The following is a 20,551-nucleotide window of genomic DNA, read 5'->3' as shown; positions in this document are numbered from 1 at the left end:
CGCTACTGTAAACCATACCGTGGTTTTGTGACGCAAGGCCCCAGCAGTTATAATTATCTTCCGATCTCGTGGCTTCTTTTCGCGGCAGTCAACCGGAACTTGCTTTTCAGAGCAGGTTCCGGGTGACGCGGGCTTGTTTAACCATTCGGTCTCTCCTCGGGTGCCACCTTTCTCCCGCTCTCGATCGCATTCTCCTTTGCGACGACGCAGCTTGCACTGCCGGCATGAAATCTGCATTCGATAGTCGTCAGTGCTCGACTACTTTTTCTTTCTTCCTCTGTCTTCTCTCCGCTTTTCCGTACCTCCGCGTGTCGTCTGTATTTTTCTTTTGTCCGTTTCGCATTTACTGTTCACACGTGTTCACACTACACGGCGGAATAAGAAAAACCAGAAAGTAACGCACTGAGGATGCGAAACGAATTCCGAGAACGTAATAAGAGGGATGGGAGTGTGTCTCAGAAATTCGATAGAGCTTACGCTATATATGGAATTAAGAACAGAGACGGGTTTCGTGCTGCTGTAGAAATATACTGCAATACGTGCGACAGCGTGACTTTCTAGAACTCGCGGCAGGTGCGTTTTCTGAGCCATATGCCGACGTACAGTCCTGTTTTATAGTCTAGCACAGCGCGTTCAACGCCGATTGCGCGCTATACATTGTGGCATATTGTCACTTGGTTGGCTGTTCGCTCACTTGAATCTCTTGACCTATTTCAACGCGTTTAAGAAATCAACCTTTCCTATACGTATGGTAGCTAATGGCTACGGATTAGTTAGCCTCGTAGAGTTTCTTCATGTGTACTTTTTCTTTATGCGCTCCTGCAGAAATCTGTCCATGCGCAGGTGCCGGTATACGAACCAGCGATCTAATGTTCTTTGGCGAAAAGCCGTAGCCTTATTAAGCCAATACGGCAGGTGTATATAGAATAAAATAAAATTTAAACCAAATTGAAATAGTAGAAAGCTATAACAAACACAGGGGTCAGAGTTGATATATTTCGGCTTACTGATATGTACGTCATCACAAAGGCTCTCGGGCGTTGACCAAAAAGTACTACGTACATGGAAGTATAGAAAGAATAGGACACACACACAGTGCTGCGTGTGTGTCATATCTTTCCTCTACGTTCGTGTGCTATATTTGCGCTACGCCGAAAGACAAACAATGAACCCATTCAGAAAGGATGTGGGCTTGCGACAGAGACGCCAGACTCTCCTGCCAATATCATCTCTTCTCCTTTTTATCGGTCGTTCGTTCTGCTGCACCTCTTCTGGGGTTCGCTCGCTGTGTGAATGTTTCCGCTGAAAATGAAGCAAGCACGTGCGGTCCGCAGCGCCGGTTCCCTTCCGCTGAGACTGGAAACGGCGTCAAACTTAGCTGTTTTTGTCAACAGGTACTGAAATGTATCCGATTGACGGGAATGTTGCGAATAAGCGATGCCTACACGTGTTGTGTCGGTACACGCGCTTTCGAAATACGAAAGTATAGCTGCAAGTGGCAAATAGACGAAGGGGGTCAGGACTTCCCTAACTTTTTTTTTATTTCTTCAGTTTCAGCGTAACACGGCAGAATCATTAGCTCACTTAGAAGTGTAGTGTATATAGCTTTCTGACTGACTAAAGTCAGCATTTATTTATTTTCCCAACAGCATTTCACATTTGAGCACTGATTATCACTGCCCATCTATTAGCGTTATGACGTATATTAACACGATAGCGTTAAAGAACTCGTTTCGCAGAAATGTCGGCGTCGGCGTCGTTGGCTGTGAGCGAAAAATCATCTTGTCCGTGACCAAAAAATCGAGAAAGATGCAAATAAAATAAATATCTTCGGGTTGAGTGAGAATGCAACCCAGGCCGTGTGCGTGGCAAGCAGGTGTTCTACCACACAGCCATGCTATTTCGTGAAACTGCTTCGGAAAAAAAAAAAAACACTATATGAATGCCATGTAGTGAAAGCAGTCTCCTTAACGCATGTAATATTGCGTGGCAGAAGCGTAGAATCGTGCCAGGCGTCAAAGCGTGGGAATTGCGCATCGAGGGGGTGCTTTAAAGTCCCACCCATTACAAAGCACTCAGACATATTTAATCATCATCAGCAAAAGCATCAACAAAGTGAGCATCTTGGTAGGTTCGCGTGTTGCCTTACGGACGCGTAGTGGTCTCTCCGCTGACTCGCAAAAGGAAGAATTATGGCGTAGTGGGCACTTAACAACAGTACTTGCAGTAGGCAGTCTAGGATACTTTGAAACGGCCAATGTTACGCGCACAGTCGTTCGTTTCCTAACGGCACGGTTGAGGCATGCAGCGAGAACCGAAGCTAGGCTATCAGTTGAGAAGGCGATGCGCACGGGGCCCGATTACGCTATCGCGTTCTACTCTTGAAGGCGAAGCTCAAGCGTCCTCCAAGTTTTAATAATAATATAATAATAATAATAATAATAATAATAATAATAATAATAATAATAATAATAATAATAATAATAATAATAATAATAATAATAATTGTGGAGGTTTTATGTAACAAAACCACGATATGATTATGAAGGACGCCGTATGTGGAGGGCTCCGGAAATTTCGACCACCTAGGGTTTTTTAACGTGCACCTAAATCCAAGAACACGGGCTTCTATAGCATTTAGCGTCCATGGAAATGCGGCCACCGGGGCCAGGATTCGATCCCGTCTATTTTTATAATTCCGAATCACGCGCGTTTGGAGACGAAAGATACCCGCCGCGTTGGTCTAGTGGTTATGGCGCTCGACTGCTGACTAGAAGGTCGCGGGATCGATTCCCGGCAACGGTGGCCGCACTTCGGTGAAGCCAAAGTACTGGAGGTCCGTGTGCTTAAATTTAGGCGCTCGTTAAAGAACCCCAGATCGGTCGAAATTTACGGAGCCCTCCACTACAGCGTATCTCACACTTATACCGTGGTTTTGGGAGGCAAGATCCTAACAATTACTATATTTTTTTTTATTGGAGACGAAAGATAATCCCTGCAGGTCTGCCGTAAGCCAACTAGACGACCGGGCTCTGACGTAAGCTGCTAAACAGGGATCCCGGACTCGACCGATATCCGGACACGAATCCAACTCCGCAGCACTCCCGGGTTCTGCGACCACCTTTGAATGCCTAATGCACGTAGTTGCCTGTGCTCGCCCTACTTCCTTTTGCATTTTTCTTGCCCTTTGCCCTCCTCCAATGTAAGGTAACAAGCGCTGTGCAACCCGATTAGCCTCCCTCTCTCTCTCAACACTCTCCGGCTATACTATAAAAATCAATATAACCGTACGCGCCGCAAGCATGGAAATTTTTTCCATGGCGGGCGAGCCAGTTCTCGTCCAGTTGATCGCGGTCGATTACTTTACGGGTTCGGAAATAAACACCCCGTCCCGTGAGCTATAAACGGCCTACCGTCAGCCAGCTGTTTCAATTCGCTTGGCCCATATAGTATTGGTTGCTACAACGTGTAAAGCCTCAGACGTTTGCGACGACAGTTGAATACGTTATTAGGATATATATGCGTGGCAGGGAGAGTTATGAAGAAAAAAAAAGATAAATGGCAGGGCACTTGAAACTTGTCGACATACCGGTCGTTCCTTTTACTGGAAGATGCACGAACTACTCCATTTTTTTGTTCTTGTTTTCTGAGGAAAGCATGATTTCATTTCCCGCACTTATTGCGTGGTTAACGTATACAACTGCAAGGAAAATCCCAACTGTCTGCGCAGAGAAGAGACGTGTGCCGTTGAGTGTCGTCATACCAATCAAATTTTGACTCGGAAATGCGGACGCGTACCGCAAAAAGGCGATAAGATGACGATACGAGCGTTACCAGCTATTCGGCACACCACATAAGACCTAGTGCTTGCGTTCATCAAGGCGAAGTCTATTACATTAATTTATGCGTATACAAGTTCGCTGGCTTCGCTGCTGTAATCAGTTATCTTTAGTGGGCCACGAAAGTAATAATAATTGTTGGGATTTTACGTCCCAAAACCACGATATGATTATGAGAGACGCCGTAGTGGAGGCCTCCGGAAATTTCGACCAACCGGTGTTCTTTAACGTGCACCTAAATCAAAGTACACGGGCCTCAAGCATATTCGCCTCCATCGAAAATGCGGCCGCCGCGGCCGGGATTCGATCCCGCGACCTTCGGTTCAGCAGTCGAGCACCGTAACCAGTAGACCACCGTGGCGGGTGGGCCTCGAAAGTCGGGAAACGCGCTTTGTACAATGAAACAGCTATCAACTATTACCCATTACTCTGTCCCGAATTGTTGAGGACAGTTATTAACCGCTAGCTTCTTCGGTGCAGGTCCTGCAGCTAAGACAACGCACACCGTGAGCAAACGTAGCGGAGTTTTTCTGCAAGTCCAATATATTGGCCGTATAGTTCCGAGGGCGTCAAGTTGAGCAGTGGCATACCTGCTTTCTCGCCAGTGGCATACCTGCTTTCTTGATTTTAATGGCGCGAGAAATATTTATCGCTAAATAGAAGCAGCCCACATGCAAGCAACTGTTGCTGCGACTCTGCCCGCTTTTCTGCGTACACTTGTTGTCACAATAAGTAGCTAATCGACGCAAGGTCGTAGCAATATTAAGTCAGTTGGCCAAGGTTCCAAGCTCTCAATGAAATGGGCACATATGTGTGTGTTCGAGCGAAGAAACAATAATGAAAGTCTGCTTCCTCATTTGGAGGTCGAAAGTGCGTGGTGCTGCTTGGAGAAACCGGCCGTGGTGTCCGGGAAAAAGCCTTCCGTTTTGCCGCCGGCGCGGCAATAAGACGGCAACAGGTGGCGCAAACGCGTTACTGCTCAGTTTAACGTGAAAAACACTTCGGCGTATATCGGCAGTTTAGCGGGGAATTACGCGCACGAGCTGGTTCCGGTGTGCGTGTCCGGCCAGGATTCTTGTTCTGAGGGAAGGGGAAAGGGAGAAGACATTGCGAAGTCTTGAGAGAGAGGGGGTTACGGGGAGGGCGATCCATCTCTGCTGCCTTCTGGGAAAGATTAGGGAGGGGGAAGCTTTATGGAACATGGTTTTATCTGCACTACTAATAACACAATAATAATAATAACATTATTATTATATCGGGTTTAACGTCCCAAAACCATGGTACGATTATGAAAGACGCCGTAGTGGAGGGCTCCGGAAATTTCGACCACCTGAGGTTCTTTAACGTGCACCTAAATCTAAGTACACGGGCTTCAAACATTTTCGCCTCCATCGAAAATGCAGCCGCCGCGGCCAGGATTCGATCCCGCGACCTTCGGGTCAGCAGTCGAGCGCCATAACCACTAGACTACCGTGGCGAGGCTGTTTTATCGGCACGTATCAGACGTATTGTGAAGGTAAGAACAGCGCGAACGTTACGGCACGGTACGAAAAAGGAACAGACACGACCAGTGTGCGTTCGTCGCGTACCGTTACGTTCGCGCTGTTATTACCGTCATGAATCACCAAACTGCCCAGCAAGCTTCACTAGTAGGACGGAACACAGCAAAAAAAAAAAAAAAACCCAGATGACAAACGCAGACCTTGACGAGTTCTGTCTCAATTCGGGCCAATAAAACCATGTTCCATAAAGCAAGCGAGCAACTAGGCCACATTGATCTCTTTAATTGCGTCTTTAGGGGTGTGTATAAACCTGCGTTTCCGACCCGTGGTGGCCCCACCGCAGTGAGAGCCACAGAAGCCCTTGGATTTAAACTGCGGATCAGTGTAGAACAGGTCAAGGTAACCGCGAAACTACGACGGCACGCTGACTATCTTCAATGCGGAAAGAAATTGAGCTGACTTCAAATAACTTGGAGGGGCGCCGTAGTCGTAGACCTCAAGTTTGTTCAGTTTGAGTACATACAAGGGAGTGTACTAAGACGTACCCAAAGCCCGGCGGTATAGCGTGTTTGCGCGCCGATCCCAGCTCAATACGGCTACCACGGTTGGCAATCAATCTCGGCACACCGTGCTAAGTTGCAGAACGTCAGAGCCATTGAGCCAGTGAAGCGCGTCGGTGATGGCTGTAGACGGCTGAGCGGTCACGGATCCCGGGTTGTCATCTCGATTTCAAAGGGATAAAGTCGTCCCGGTCTCTTTGTTTATGTTTCGGCACATTGTACTTTTATTTTTCTGGAGACCGATCAAAGCTATATAGATATAGCGACGCCTACCAAAGTCGCCACGAATGTCGGCTGAGGTATATTAATAGTTCGTCAAGCCCATCCACGGCCCTCAGCACACCGTATGTTCGATTAAAGCTTTTAAAGTTTCCACTGCAAAAGAGGAAAGTGTGAGCAGCGGCATTTAGGAAATGGGAACTGCAAAGCAAACGCCTCCGGAGTATACGTAAGCGACGAAGCGTGTACATCGTGAGATGCAGGTGGGAGCTGAAAGCCTTCTTCCTTCTCAGCGATCGTCCTTGACTTACTTCGGAGCTTTCCCGCCGTTTCACGCTGCAACAATCCAGACGCCTCGCGCGGCGGCGAAACATCACAGCGAGAATACCGAAGGAGAAGGAACTGAGGCTGATGGTGCTCGCGCGCGCCAGCTAAGAGCGAGACCTTCGAGTCACAGTGCACGCTCTACAGGGGTGTCACGCGGACGTCTGCGTGACCCTTATCTTTCGTACAATTTGTCCCGATTTCCTTTCTTTTTTTTTTTTTCCCGCCGCATGAAGACAGCTTCGAAGAATACACGGGACACGTATAGCATTGGCAACCTTGATCTGAGTCATACTATTAGGATTGCATAGATAACGATGGAGATAGAAGCGAAATAGCGCGCTGCTCGTTCTCCCTTTCTTTGCGCGTTCGTAAACGCGTTTCGGTCTATCGCCGTGTCCCGATATTTTTTTTTTAAGCGATCCACAACAAAGAGGCACGTCGGTTCAAGGAGAACATCCTGGTCGCGGCAGAGTACTGCACGCGTGCTTGCCTGGAAACGCGGCCGCTTATATCCGCAGGCCGATCGCACAGACAAGCGGGAAGCGTCTGTTCGTGCTCGTTGATAAATAACGGCAGTTCGACAACATCAGAATCCAAGGGCAAGCGTTAAGACACAAATGCTGCGTGAACAGCAAGTTACGTAAACGTTAATGTAACTGGCACCATTTTGCTCTCGGTATGGAGAAAAGTTGTTTACGGAGCATCACGTCTGTCGTTGTCAAGTTTATCTAAACTCTCACGCAAAAAATAATAATAATAATAAACATACAGAGAATGTAAGGCGTATATCACTTCGTACGCAATGGGCTCAGAACGGCAAGTTGTACAGTATATTTGCTGCGAGAAAGTTTTTTCTCACTGAATTGTGCGATATGCTGTTGTGTACGCCATCCTGTGACACCTTCCGCACCTCTTCTCCTGGCAGGAAACTGGACTGCGATACCTGCCACTGCCGTAGAGTGTTTTCCTTCTGCAATCCATAGCCTATGCGAATGGCAAACTACCCGCGACTATCGATATTGTGGTATTAATTGTGAGAAACGGCGAAAAGACGGTACTGAAAGGAAGCTACAATGCAAGAAAATTGGGAAAGGCATGAGACAAGGAGAGAAATATGACAGGCGATGACACAATGGATAATCTCTGTGTGTCAGAGTTTGATTTAGGTAATTAGCATGCTCTGAGATTCAGTCGTTATGTCAAAGTTGAGTTAAGACGCATGCATGAATCCAGCAATTAAAAACGTAACTTTGCCCCACACGACAGCAATATCTGACTCCACTATATCTGACAGTCTTGTGATAAGCTCGGCGTCGCTTACTTTTCGCATTGCGAAATTTAAAAAAAGAAAAAGCCCCGCAGTTGTGCCCTCAACAAATTGCTACGTAATCTGATTTCTTCTGCAAAAAACAAGCGATTATAATTGGTTCTCCAGTTGAACGGTTCTCCGCTCGAACGGTATAGCTGGTGCTCCAGATGAGAACGGTTCTTCCTTTTGCGTGTACTTTAGCAGGGAAGTGTGTTCGTGTGAGTGTAATAGACGGGCGATTGTTATAGCCTGCTCTACGCGGCAGTAACACGATAGCACGACTCGAATGAAAGAGCAATCAAAAGTGAGCGGGCGCCAAGTTCGCAGAGACAGCTCTAAAAGACGAAAGCGTGCACAACGGAACGGAGTGAAGTTCCGATTGTTTGAGGATGCGTAAAGGAAAGTATATAGTGAAGTCACCAAAGCAGCTTATCATTGTCGCTTCTAGCTGCGCAGCCGGGACATAGACATCTGCGTGTTTTCTATACTCTAGCCCTGGTCAAAAGCGGGTCTTGGGGAAGGGTATCATTCGGCCATTCTGTATCACAGGGTATCGCGAAGAAGCCGCTGCTGCACTGTCTACAGATATGTCCAAAGCGAAGGGCTCTTTCTCAAGCGATTAGCACGACCCCAAAACACAGCGATTGCTAACAGATATAGGTCAAAGCCGATGCAAATTGTGCACTGTTTTCTACAGAATTGGACATACGGCAACTGGAAGTCTCACGTTCTAAGTAAATGGTAAGGCATCGCGGTTCGAGCGATTTGTTTATATTATTGTTTAGGCCAAGAACCACATTCTTTTGTCCTTTGTTGTACGGTATTGGCTGTGTGGTTGACGACACTGCTGTGATTCTTACTCTACATCAACAGGAAATGTTCGATGCGTGATTGTTTGTTGTTGTTGTTGTTGTTGTTGTTGTTGTTCTCAGTTTCACTTTCAGTTTATTGGTTACATATGCATCAGTTACAAAATACTTGTATGCGGATGAGGGTCCCATAGCATAAATACTGAAAACGGGATTCACAATGCTGAAAACGGGACCTTCGTTAAGAGAAGCTTGCTCAGATTTTTTTTTTTTTTTTTTTACCGATTGCGCAGGAACCAATTCCGGGCAAGGCGCAGCTTCCCAATGGACACGGCGTCTCGAACGGAACCACCACATTCGTCAACAATGTAGCCAACGGCAAGCAGCAGACCAACAACGGCACGTCGGTACTGGTCGCGACTCCGGAGAGCAAGGAGAAGACCAGGGGAAACACCGTTCTCTACAGGGTTAACGACACTCCGCCCTGGTACCTCTGCCTGGTGCTCGGCTTCCAGGTACAATACCGCCATAAGTGAACCCCTCTTTTTCTGTGGCAAAGCAAGCGAACTACCCTCTCAATGTTTATTGCCTAAATTTATTTATTATTTATTCATTACTTAAATGAAATTTATTTTCTCGATTTTAATTACGACATATACTTTTGTAGTAAAGTGGATGTTTAGCCGGGCTCTTTGGTACGACATAATATGGAGATCAGCGCGTGAGTGGGAAAAGGGATGGGCTGGGGAGCGCGATAAAGCCGTCGTAGCGCAATCAAAAGAAAAAAAAAGAAAGAAAAATTTGGGAGCCCTTTTTCACTCTGTGAAGGTGGACGACCAGCACAGCTGTGTAGCACGTCACGCAGTATTAAACAAAAGAATGGCTCGTTTTTTTTTTCGTTTTTTTTTTGCTAGACATAACCTAATGAAACCAAAATACAATGAGGCCAAGGAAGGTATAAAGGACGTTATTTTGTAGTATTTTAACTGTATACTGTATTAGCTACGACACAAATGGAAAGAAATTAAAATGGACGACCTTGCCGCCGGTGGGGCCGAATAACTCGTCGGATAACTCGTCCAAAAGGGTGCAAAAGGATACGTGTGTTTATGTTCATAATTACCGATGGCATTTGACCGACCGGAATAACGTCCAGCACTACCTGACCATGATGGGCGGCACGGTGAGCTATCCGTTCCTGCTGGCGCCCTACCTGTGCATCGCCGAGGACGACCCGGCACGCGCGCAGCTCATCTCCACCATCCTGTTCGTGTCCGGCCTGGGAACGCTGCTGCAGGCAACTTTCGGCGTGCGCCTGCCCGTCATCCAGGCAGGGACTCCCTTCTATTTCTACACTTCCTATCCTTAATTGCCTGCAGTACGCACGATTCAGATTCCAGTTAAAAGCTGTGCTTGCTTTACGGTCATAGAGAAACATAGGAGAGGGAGAATACAGCAGGGAGGTCAGCCAGTAGAAAAAGTCGATTATGGTACCCATACGTGGGAAGATGGTTCTCCTTTGGAGGGGAGGCGAAGTTTCACCGCCGTGCCAAGCGTGTTCTTTCTCGTTTTTCACCAAAAATGGAACAGTCTAACTGTGGCAGCATCCTTGCGAATCGGCTACTCTTCCGGACACTTTGTTAATAGCAGGCCTGTAGCCAAAGGGGGGGGGGGGGGAGGAAATGTAGCCCCCCACCCCTCGAAATTTATAATAAAAATAGGTGTTTTTCTCAAATATTCAAGGCCTTTGATAAGTGCCCCCTCCCCCCCCCCCCCCCCCCCACCCGAAAAAAATTCCTGGCTACGGGCCTGGTTAATAGGTAATATGAGATAATGAACAATATAAAAAATATAAATTCTTGGGCTATTTATTTAACACTTAAATAAACGTGAGAGCAAGCGTTCCTCAAAAAGTGCAAGTTTAAGCAGAGTACGCCGATGTCAGATGTAGATGGAGTCGGTGTTTTTCTCTTGTACGAGTGCTTACAAAAACTAAAGTGTTCAAGCACGCTCCCTGGATTACGCTACAGTGATTTTCGGGGTTATTGGCCTCACATCTCACCGAGTAAAAGATACCCAGGGTGTTCATTGTCACGACGTCGTCAAAGGCTTACAAGATATATAGATAAGGTTTCAAGAGGCCTGCTTCGATGCGACAGGATCTTATTCGTGTACAATATCTATACGCGGGCTTCTCGGTGCGTTCTAAATGTCAGTGTGTCTATAGAGCTTTTATCTTACACCCCTTGAGCGACTGTTCGGTATACGCCTCTGCGATTGCTAAACTATGGACTTTATCGGAATGACACTTGTGTAGGTCCATTGTATTTCGCAAGTGCATGCGCTTATAAAAGGGTGCTTCGTAAGTTCGAAGGCTTATTTGACAGGCTTAACCTTTTCTTTCGGTATAGCCTAATCTGCCGATAGCCTATGGATAGGGTGAAGCTGTTTGCGACTTGTGAACACGTGCTGCGAGAGTGGCCGTACGAGATACGCGGGTTTTCCAAGAGCGGGAGAGTCTTCGGTCATGTGCACAACGCCTCACTGGAGACCTCTTATTTGTCTAAGATAACAAGTGGTGTGCCCGACTCTCTAGAAGCGTCCTTTGCGCCTCTTCATATATCTCGCTGTGTTGCGCTGAGCACAAATGTTTGCTCAGCAAAACGCTACCACAAATTGGGTAGATTGTCAAGCTGTTTACACACACACACACAAAGTATCTGGACATCGTAGACATTTATTGTGCCATACGTTTGCAGCATTTTGTACCCGGTATAAATATATGTATACTTTATATTCGTTATTAACTGAGATAAAGCAAATAAACAACCTTGAATGCAATGAAATGTTCACGCGGTAACATTTCATTGCCAAGAAGGTGGCCTTCTATATTTAGTTAAGGCGGTTGTATACAGACGTCGTTATTAAGTAGCGCACAGTGTCATTACGGATATTCCAGCTTCTGTGGGTTAAGTGACGTTCACTGCCTGACGAGTAGGAATGTATATTTACAATAAGTCAGTTAAATTAAACTGCATGCGTTTTCAATCATCCGCTTTGTAGAAAACATCTTGCCATTATGAAGAAGGGATTACAGACAATGTCATACGCAGTTAGCAGAAATAGCACAATTCACAAACAAACCATCACGCGTTTGGAACATAATGTCGTTTCACTGACTATTGCCCCGCGTGCAACGAGCTAAGCTTTCAAGGAATGGATTGGTTATAATAATAAATGGTCCCAGAACCACGATCATGAAGGACGCCGTAGCGGAGGGCTCCGGAAAATATTGACCAATTGGTGTTCTTTAACGTGCACCCAAATCTAAGTACATGGGCTTCAAGCGCTTTCGCCTCCATCGAAAATGCGGCCGCCGCGGCCGGGATTCGATCCCGCGACCGTCAGGTCAGCAGTCGAGCACCATAACCACTAGAGCACCGTGGCCGGGTGTTTCCAACCAATATATATTGGTTGGAAACACCTGGCTAGCTTTCGTGCGCATGATGTCTATTTGCAGGACACGCAGCCCTCCGAGGCCTGTACACGGTGATGTGTAATCCTCTTCACTTACCGGCTTGAAACTCTACAAATTCGGTTGCCCGCATCATCGCATACAACTGCTCCATGACCCATATCAACTTCTGTCTCAGTCACGCGCGAAACACGCCGTTTTTTAATCAGGCAGCACATGCAGTGAACCACGGTGGCTTAAAGTGATGGTCTAAGTGCAGCAGATATAGTCGGGCGAGTCGGTACCTCTACATATTTATACACATAGCGAAGGAAATAACAAGACACTATAGAAGAAGAAACGTGTTTCGTTGTTTCTTCTTCTATAGTACCTTGTTGTTTCCTTCGCACTGTGTGTAAAGATGGCGGTCTAAATCTCTGCCGCAGTGCGTGCGCTTGCGTTGTTCACTTCGTCCCGCATCCTGAAGGAATCGGTGTACATACGCAGGGTTCGACGTTCGCGCACCTGGTTCCTATCCTGGCCGTCCTGCAGCTGCCGCAGTGGAAGTGTCCTACTCACACGGAGACGCAGGGAGCAGGCGTCGAAGCGTCGCCCATCGGCAGCGACTGGCGGCCGCGAATGCTCGAGGTGCCCGACTACACTGTGCTTGAATAACTTATGTTTAACGATGATGAATTTATTACGGCCATAGCCTTATATGTCTCGTGCGAATGTGACCTCGAACACGCAGCCAGCGTGCATCGGTCAGGCTATCGTTACCTGCAGACAGTACTGCGCAGGGTGCCGCGAACTATTACTCTGTCGCCATAAAGGTTCTCTTTTCCACAGATTTGTTGCAATGACACAGCAGAGCACACGACACATACCACAATTTCTACTAAGTCATTACGTGGCACACGCATCTTTGCAGAGCAAGCGTAGTAGTATAGATGTGTTCGAAGCATGTGTATCTTGAAACAAACTTTACCAAGGGGCCAATAAAGATCAATACGTTCGAATGCGAACGTCTATTGTAATATGCATTTATGTAACGACAGCGTAACCATGTATCCCGCAAGAATCACGAAGTCACGTAATCCTGAAACACGTCGCGAACGCAACCCGTGATGTAACGCAACACGCTTTTTCATCATTTTTCATGGTTTTCGAATAGATAATGCAAAGGTGACGAAAATGATTACCTTACCTTCAAAGATGGCGCAAGCCTGTGTTTTGCAGAATCAGTAAATCGATGTAAAGGCAATCGCACATCAAGCTGACCGTATCCATCCTTCCAGCTTAGCAGAAAGGAAGTTGCGAGGAAGTGTCATACGCAAGCCGACTCCGAGGAAATATAACGGGACTATAATCGCCTAATTCCCAGTCAGCGAACAGCCGCTTCACAGAACCGTACTTGTATGCGGGTCCACAACTGTTGAACATGCAGTGAAGTAGCTTCTTCACGACTGCGTTCATAGTCTTCATGAATGATAACACTCGCAGAGCACGAAATAAAGCAAGCAAGGGCACGAATGGTAAGCGCGACCCGCACACACGAATCAGCTGATGCCAACCTAAGTCAACGTTTTATCGTTTTATCCCTAATTTGATCCCCTGCAAATCCCTATATCATAGAAAATCAGTTAGCTAGGCTAATCCACCTTTAACAAAGTGTGTACGCATTCTGCTTTGAGGTCTATTTACTCTGAATATCGTCTGTGCTATGAGAAGGAAGGAGTGAGGATGTTCAAGGAACACCTTTATGGTCCTGCTGTACACGGGGAGGTTAAAAAAAAAGTAGCAATTTCAGCTCTTTCTTCGAGATTTCCTGTGGAGTAATTGTACATAATGGATATACAGATGACACCAGTTGCGTCAGACACAGACAGACTTGTCTAGTTGACTTTGCCCACTCATTGATGGCATACATGTTAGCGTGCGGCCCGATTGCAAGCTTACAGCGCCTTTGTTGAGCTTGGAGCCTGAGAAGTGGCGGTCGGTTTCCGATTTTCTACGTTTGCAATCAGCGTTGCGTAATTTGCAGTGGAATTACTAAAGGCCATTTTTTTATTGGCTGATAGCCATCGTCTGTACGCTGGATCGGTTTCCCATTTAGCCGAGTACTCTTGGTCATTTATTTCGCTCTCTTTTTTTTCTACTCGGCTCCCGTATCTTGCTCAAGGTCTCCTGGTCCAGAAGTTGCTTTTCACAAGGAACAAATTTTCACGGTGAATGCACGTGACTAGCGTGAACTTGGGGCGTTTTTCCGTGCACTACAAGGCAAGCTTGCACTTTGTTTCACAGAGCAGCATTCACACACGGCGCTCCAACATGATGCGCGCGTCCCTGCTTAGCACTAACGTAGGCAAAGTTTCGATTTTCCTCCCAGCGTGTAGCAAACTGCTATCGCCCTTTCTCGGCCCAGCATAACCCCAATGCTCTCTTCAAATAAAAGGTCGTGACATTTCACTGTCGCAAATATAATGCCGGAGCATTTCTGTGTCTCTCGATGCCTCAGCCTTACGAATGCACTGAACTTAAACCAGACTGACGACAACTACAATACGCCCAAATTCGTTCATATCTGCCGAATCGACGTGTGAGCTTGTGAAGCGTACTCGAACGAATCATTTGTCGATAATGCCAAAGAGAGAGAGAGAGAGAGATGACCTACCTGATTTCACGGAGTCAGTTGTCAAACAGTAACAATATCGCTGAATTTGCTTTCATTTTACTCGGAGGCAACGATTGTAAAGATAGCATGTCAGCGGACGCGGCTCACCACCAATTCTCAGGAAGTTTAAACTGAAAAATGATCGCAAAAACTGCCGCTCTTGTGTGCATCACAATTTTTTTTTTTTTGCTCTAATTTGACTGGCTGATACCTCAAACCAGACATTTTGTATCCACTGGAATGCCTCTACACGTTTACTATTCCGCCAGCTGCATGTTTCTTTTTCTGTGCACTCAATCGTGAAGCCATGGAAGAAACGTAAAAAAAAAAATAATGATAAGTTTGGTATGCGAGATCCGGCAGCCTCGATACGGTAGCTTAGCCTTGACTCCTGCGCGGGCTGGAGATAAGTTGAAGGTCGTCCCAAAGGCGCACTCCGCGCAATGCCGTTGGTTAATTCGTGACAAACGCTGTAGCGGAAGAGAATAGGAAATGATCAATGATGTCTGATTTCGTACACTATATGGATGGAGGGGGGACGGGGGTCTGATTTTTATAATGCCTTCGTAAATATTTAGCTGCATTCATTGGGCTTCTGTTAACGACTCATACTCAGCAATGCGGGCCAACGTTGAAATGCCAGCGGAAAGAAATGCGACAAATGCAAAAGCAGCAACAATAGACTCAAGGGCTTTTCGAGAGACCGGCGGTGGCCCGCGAAAGCTTTTTTTTTTTTCTTGTAGGGGTGTCCTGAAAGCAGGTTTTCTTTTTTTTTTTCTTGCGGAGGTGTCGGCTGTTTTGCAGGGGTGTCGCCGCGAAACTTGCAGCAGAGCTATCACTATTTTTCGTTGTTTTATTCTTTAACTAATAATATGTTTCCACTCGGAAAACACGACGTGTCTTATTCTCGACCGAATCCTCTTAATATTGATAGGGTCCACCTTCGTAAAGTGCGAGTCTTCAAAAGTAAAACGGTGTCGAAGTACTCAGTCCTTTTAAAACAGCTCGCTAACGTCTTGTGTACGTTTGCTCGTCCCCAATATATAGGTGCACATGCGTTGCTCTACGAGAGCGGCTACTAAATAAGCCGCTTGAAACTCTTCCCATTTCTGCTACATAGCACGAGGCCGCTGATTCGATTCCCAGCCGCGGCAGCCGCGTTTCAGTGCACGGGGGCGACAAGTAAACAAACGCTCGTGTGCTTTAAATTCAGGCGCACTTCAAACACCGTGAGGTGGTAAAAATCATTTCGACATACTCCACTGCGCCGTCGCTCTTGGGCTGTGCACTGTATAGAGCTTCGGAACGTTTAAACAGCGCAATTTGAAGTGTTTCATCGTTTCTTCGCCGGGGCATTATTCCCATCAATGTTAAACGAAACTGCAACCAGAACACGTAGTTTCAACAATTGATGCAGGTGCTTTCCGACTGCAGCACAAGGAAATCAATTAAATTCCAGTGCTCTGCGTGCCAATAATCGCAGCATGATTATGAGGCACGTCATGTACGGTAGAGAATTCGGGATTAAATTTTGACCCCTCCTCCACTAACACAGGGTTCTTTACGCGCTCCTATGTCTGAGTACATAACCGTTTTCGCATTTCAGCCCCCTCGAAATGCGACCACCGCAGGCGGAAGTGAACCCACGGCCTCGAGCACGGCAGTTCAACGCTACAACCATTGGGCTACCGTGCCGGCAATATAGCAAAAACAATGCGAATATATTGTAGCGGGGTTGCAGCTATGACTATGGTGAGGTGTGCAAAGAAGAGGCAGACGACGTGTCGGTGTGCTGGAAGTAAGGAATGTTATTATAGTTCTTATCTAATTTTTCTCCTTTTTTATTTTTTAGCCAGCGTCGTGTAAACCATTTACATTATAAAGTACAGTGTGGCCAATCCCCCTTGTGGGTATGTGCCAAGATCTAGGCGACAAGACAAGACAAGACAACAACCGCCATCTTGACTGCTGGACCATCCTACACTGTAAATAAGTTATAAATATATTCGCAACATTTTGGTGGTGGTGCTGGGTACTACGCAAGACGGAACTCCGCAGCGGACGTATCCTGGACAGCAGCAATATGTCAACAGAAAGCAACTTTGCTGCTGCCGCTTCGACCGCGCCTCCGGTACAGCCGGTACAGCCGGTCGTATTGACTCAACCCCGCGATCCCGGTAACTTCTGCGGCACCGACCACGTTGACGTCGATGACTGGATCGCGAAGTATGAGCGGTTTGCAGCGGTCTACCGGTGGGACCCTACAATGATGCTGGCCAACGTTGACTTCTATCTCTGCGGAACAGCAGGTACGTGGTTTCAGGCTCATGAAGCTTACATAACCAGTTGGGATGCCTGTAAACAGAAGCTTCGTGACCTATTTGGTAGAGCCGTCGGACGCCAGCGGGCCGCTTCTAAAGAACTCTCCTGTCGGGCACAATCTTCGACCGAATCGTATGTCTCCTACATCCTTGACGTCCTGGCCCTTTGCCGACGGGTCGACACCAACATGTCAGAGGGTGACAAAGTAAGCCACTTGCTCAAGGGAATTGCGGATGATGCTTTCAATTTACTAGTGTCTAAAGACTGCTCCACCGTGGACGACATCATCAAAGAGTGCCGCCGGTTCGAAGAACTGAAGAGTCGTCGCATTGCCCAGCATTTCGTGCGACTTCCGAACACGGCCGCTACATCATCTTGCGAGGACCTTCAGCCGCCATGCGGTCAACCGCCTACCAACGAGAGCGTAGTTCGCATCGTGCGCCGAGAAATCGAGGCGGCGTCGCCACCATCTTTCCTGACGCGGCCATCTGATGATCCTCGACCAACGATCTCGTTGATCCAGCAGGTTGTGAGGGAAGAGCTTGCAAATGTCGGACTGCAGCCAGTGTGTTCGTTGACGGAACCTCGTGTCAGTTCCATAACGCCTCCTCGTGCACCGGAAATGTTTCGCCGCTATCGTGACCCTGCCCAGTGGAGAACGCAGGACGACAAGCCGATCGGCTTTCGTTGCCACGGTGTAGGACATATTTCTCGCTACTGTCGTTCTCGCACCTTTCCATCTCGCTCGTTTTCTGGCTATCGACGTGACGACAACCACCGGCCCCTGCAGTTTCCCGCTCGTGACGGTGGACCATACGCTGAGGCTCCTGCGACATCGGTCCGACGCTCCAGCCGTTCGCCGTCCCCAAGCGATCGTCGCTCCCGGTCACCTCAGCCCCGTCGCCATTCGTCGCCCCACCCTACTGGACGCCCATACTCGGAAAACTGAGCAATGCAGCTCCCGGAGGTGACGCTGCATTCGACCCCCGACCTGAAAACCCTCTGCTGACCCTCACTACGGACCAGAACCTGCTTGCTGTGGAAGTGGATGGCCTACCTGTTACTGCCCTCATTGATACCGGCGCACATATTTCTATTATGAGCTCTGATCTCCGTGCACGATTAAATAAGGTCCTTCCGCCGCCCGAGTCCCTATTTGTACGAGTCGCTAGTGGAGGAACTCCGGCTGTACTCGGAATGTGCACGGCACGTGTGAGGTTCTCCGACCGCCAGACGTCCGTTCTGTTTCATGTTCTCGCTCATTGTCCACATGATGTCATCCTCGGACTCGATTTCTTGTCTGACCACTCTGCTGTCATTGACTGCTCGGCCGGTGTTGTACAACTTGACTTGCCTGCGTCCGCCGACGTATCGGAGGTGGTTCAGACCAAACTTTCGTGTGCTGAGGCTATTCGTCTGCCACCACAAGCCCTAACTTGCGTCGCTGTTGAACCCTATCCCAGTGTACCGGATGGTGATTACGTGGTTTCTCCTTCTCCCAGTGTTCTACTGGCCCGCAGCGTCTCCTCTCCGTACACAGTTGTAACTGTTACAGCGAACAAGACGTGCCTTCCTCTTCTGAACTTCGGATTCAGCCCTCAAGTCCTACCACAAGGCATTGCTCTTGCTACTCTGTCACCGTCGCACGAGTGCCAGATCTCATCGGTGTCACCTGAACTGCCCGTTGTCGTCTCTCCGAACCCGCATAGAGTCGACGCAGTCACCTCTTCTACACTGCACAACAACATCACCAAGAGGATTGCCTCAGAACTTTTGCCCTCTCAAGTTAAAGACCTCAGTGATCTCCTTATGATCTACTCTGACATATTTGACTTCGACGGTAGGCCCTTAGGTCAAACCTCGCAAGTCAAGCACCGCATAGATACCGGTGATTCAGCTCCAATTCACAGGCGTCCTTACCGAGTTTCACCATCAGAGCGCCAAGTTATTCAACAGGAGGTCGACAAGATGCTCACAAAAGGCATTATTGAGCCTTCTTCGAGTCCGTGGGCTTCCCCTGTAGCCTTAGTTAAAAAGAAAGACAACACCTGGCGTTTCTGCGTGGATTATCGGCATTTAAACAAGATCACCAAAAAGGATGTCTACCCGCTTCCTCGTATCGATGATGCCCTGGACTGCCTTCATGGTGCTACCTATTTTTCTTCGATAGACCTACGCTCTGGTTACTGGCAAATCGCCGTAGACGACCTCGACCGTGAGAAGACTGCCTTTGTAACGCCTGACGGTCTCTACCAATTCAGAGTCATGCCGTTCGGCTTGTGCAATGCGCCGGCCACGTTCGAGCGGATTATGGACACGCTTTTGCGCAGCTTTAAATGGTCTATCTGCCTGTGTTACCTGGACGACGTCCATTGTATTTGCCCCCACCTTTGAGTCTCACCTCGACCGACTTTCGTCCATTCTTTCAGTGTTTCGTGCGGCTGGGCTACAACTTAATTCATCGAAATGCCACTTTGGCCATCGCCAAGTTGCTATTCTCGGGCATCTCGTTGACTCATCTGGCATCCGACCCGATCCCGACAAAGTTCGCGCTGTCCTCGATTTTCCCGTACCAACTTGTGCCAAAGACGTTCGAAGTTTTGTGGGCCTATGCTCATATTTCCGACGATTCGTCAGAAACTTCGCAGATATTGCCCGCCCCCTCACTGATCTTCTCAAGAAAGATGTGCCATTTTGGTGGGGTCCTGACCAAGCCAGTGCTTTTTCCCGCCTCATTACGCTGCTCACCACACCGCCGATCCTCGCCCACTTCGACCCGTCTGCTCAAACCGAGGTCCGCACAGACGCTAGTGGTTACGGCATTGGCGCTGTGTTAGCCCAGCGTCAATCCGGTCATGATAGAGTTCTTGCGTATGCCAGCCGGCTCCTCTCCCCTGCCGAACGCAATTACTCTATTACTGAGCGCGAGTGCCTGGCGCTTGTATGGGCAGTTGGTAAATTCCGCCCCTATTTATATGGTCGACCTTTCACCGTTACCACAGACCACCACGCTCTCTGCTGGCTTTCAGCACTCAAAGACCCAACAGGGCGCCTAGCTCGTTGGGCTCTGCGCCTCCAGGAATTCACGTACACAGTGGTCTACAAGTCCGGCCGTCTACATCAAGACGCCGACTGCCTTTCTCGGTACCCCCGTTGACGATCCAGACCACGTACGGATGACACGTCCATCTGTATCTCCTCGCTCTCTGCTTTCGGCAACATCGGTGACGAGCAACAGCGTGACGCTTCCCTACGAGATCTAATCACCCGCCTGAATACTGACTCGACGGACAGTTCGCTTCGCATGTTCGTCATCATAGACGGTATCTTATACCGCCGGAACATGCGCCCAGTGGACAGGAACTACTAGTTGTAGTACCCACTCATCTCCGCTCGAACCGTACTTCAGCAACTACATGATGTACCAACGGCCGGCCACCTTGGTGTTGCCAGAACGTACGACCGTGTCCGCCGACGCTTTTTCTGGCCCGGCCTCTACCGTTCCGTACATCGTTATGTCGCTTCTTGCGAGTCGG

The 20,551-nt window shown here is 48.1% G+C and overlaps 1 protein-coding gene across 3 annotated transcripts in view; it reads left to right on the top strand.

The window, feature by feature from the left end:
* The window catches only part of LOC119386211 (solute carrier family 23 member 1), a 117,459-nt gene that overhangs the window by 35,882 nt on the left and 61,026 nt on the right, over positions 1–20,551 (top strand). The window contains exons 2-4 of one of the 3 annotated variants that reach the window (XM_049413757.1): positions 8,859–9,080; positions 9,722–9,895; positions 12,527–12,667. The exons of 1 other annotated variant lie outside the window; for it this stretch is intronic. In XM_049413757.1, coding sequence (XP_049269714.1) covers positions 8,859–9,080; positions 9,722–9,895; positions 12,527–12,667 — 537 coding nt within the window. The remainder of the gene's footprint in view (positions 1–8,858; positions 9,081–9,721; positions 9,896–12,526; positions 12,668–20,551) is intronic. One more of the 3 variants, XM_049413756.1, reaches the window with a different exon arrangement.

This window comes from Rhipicephalus sanguineus, chromosome 3, assembly GCF_013339695.2.
Source record: "Rhipicephalus sanguineus isolate Rsan-2018 chromosome 3, BIME_Rsan_1.4, whole genome shotgun sequence".
Lineage (NCBI taxonomy): Eukaryota > Metazoa > Arthropoda > Arachnida > Ixodida > Ixodidae > Rhipicephalus > Rhipicephalus sanguineus.
This window is presented reverse-complemented; position numbering and strand designations above follow the sequence as displayed.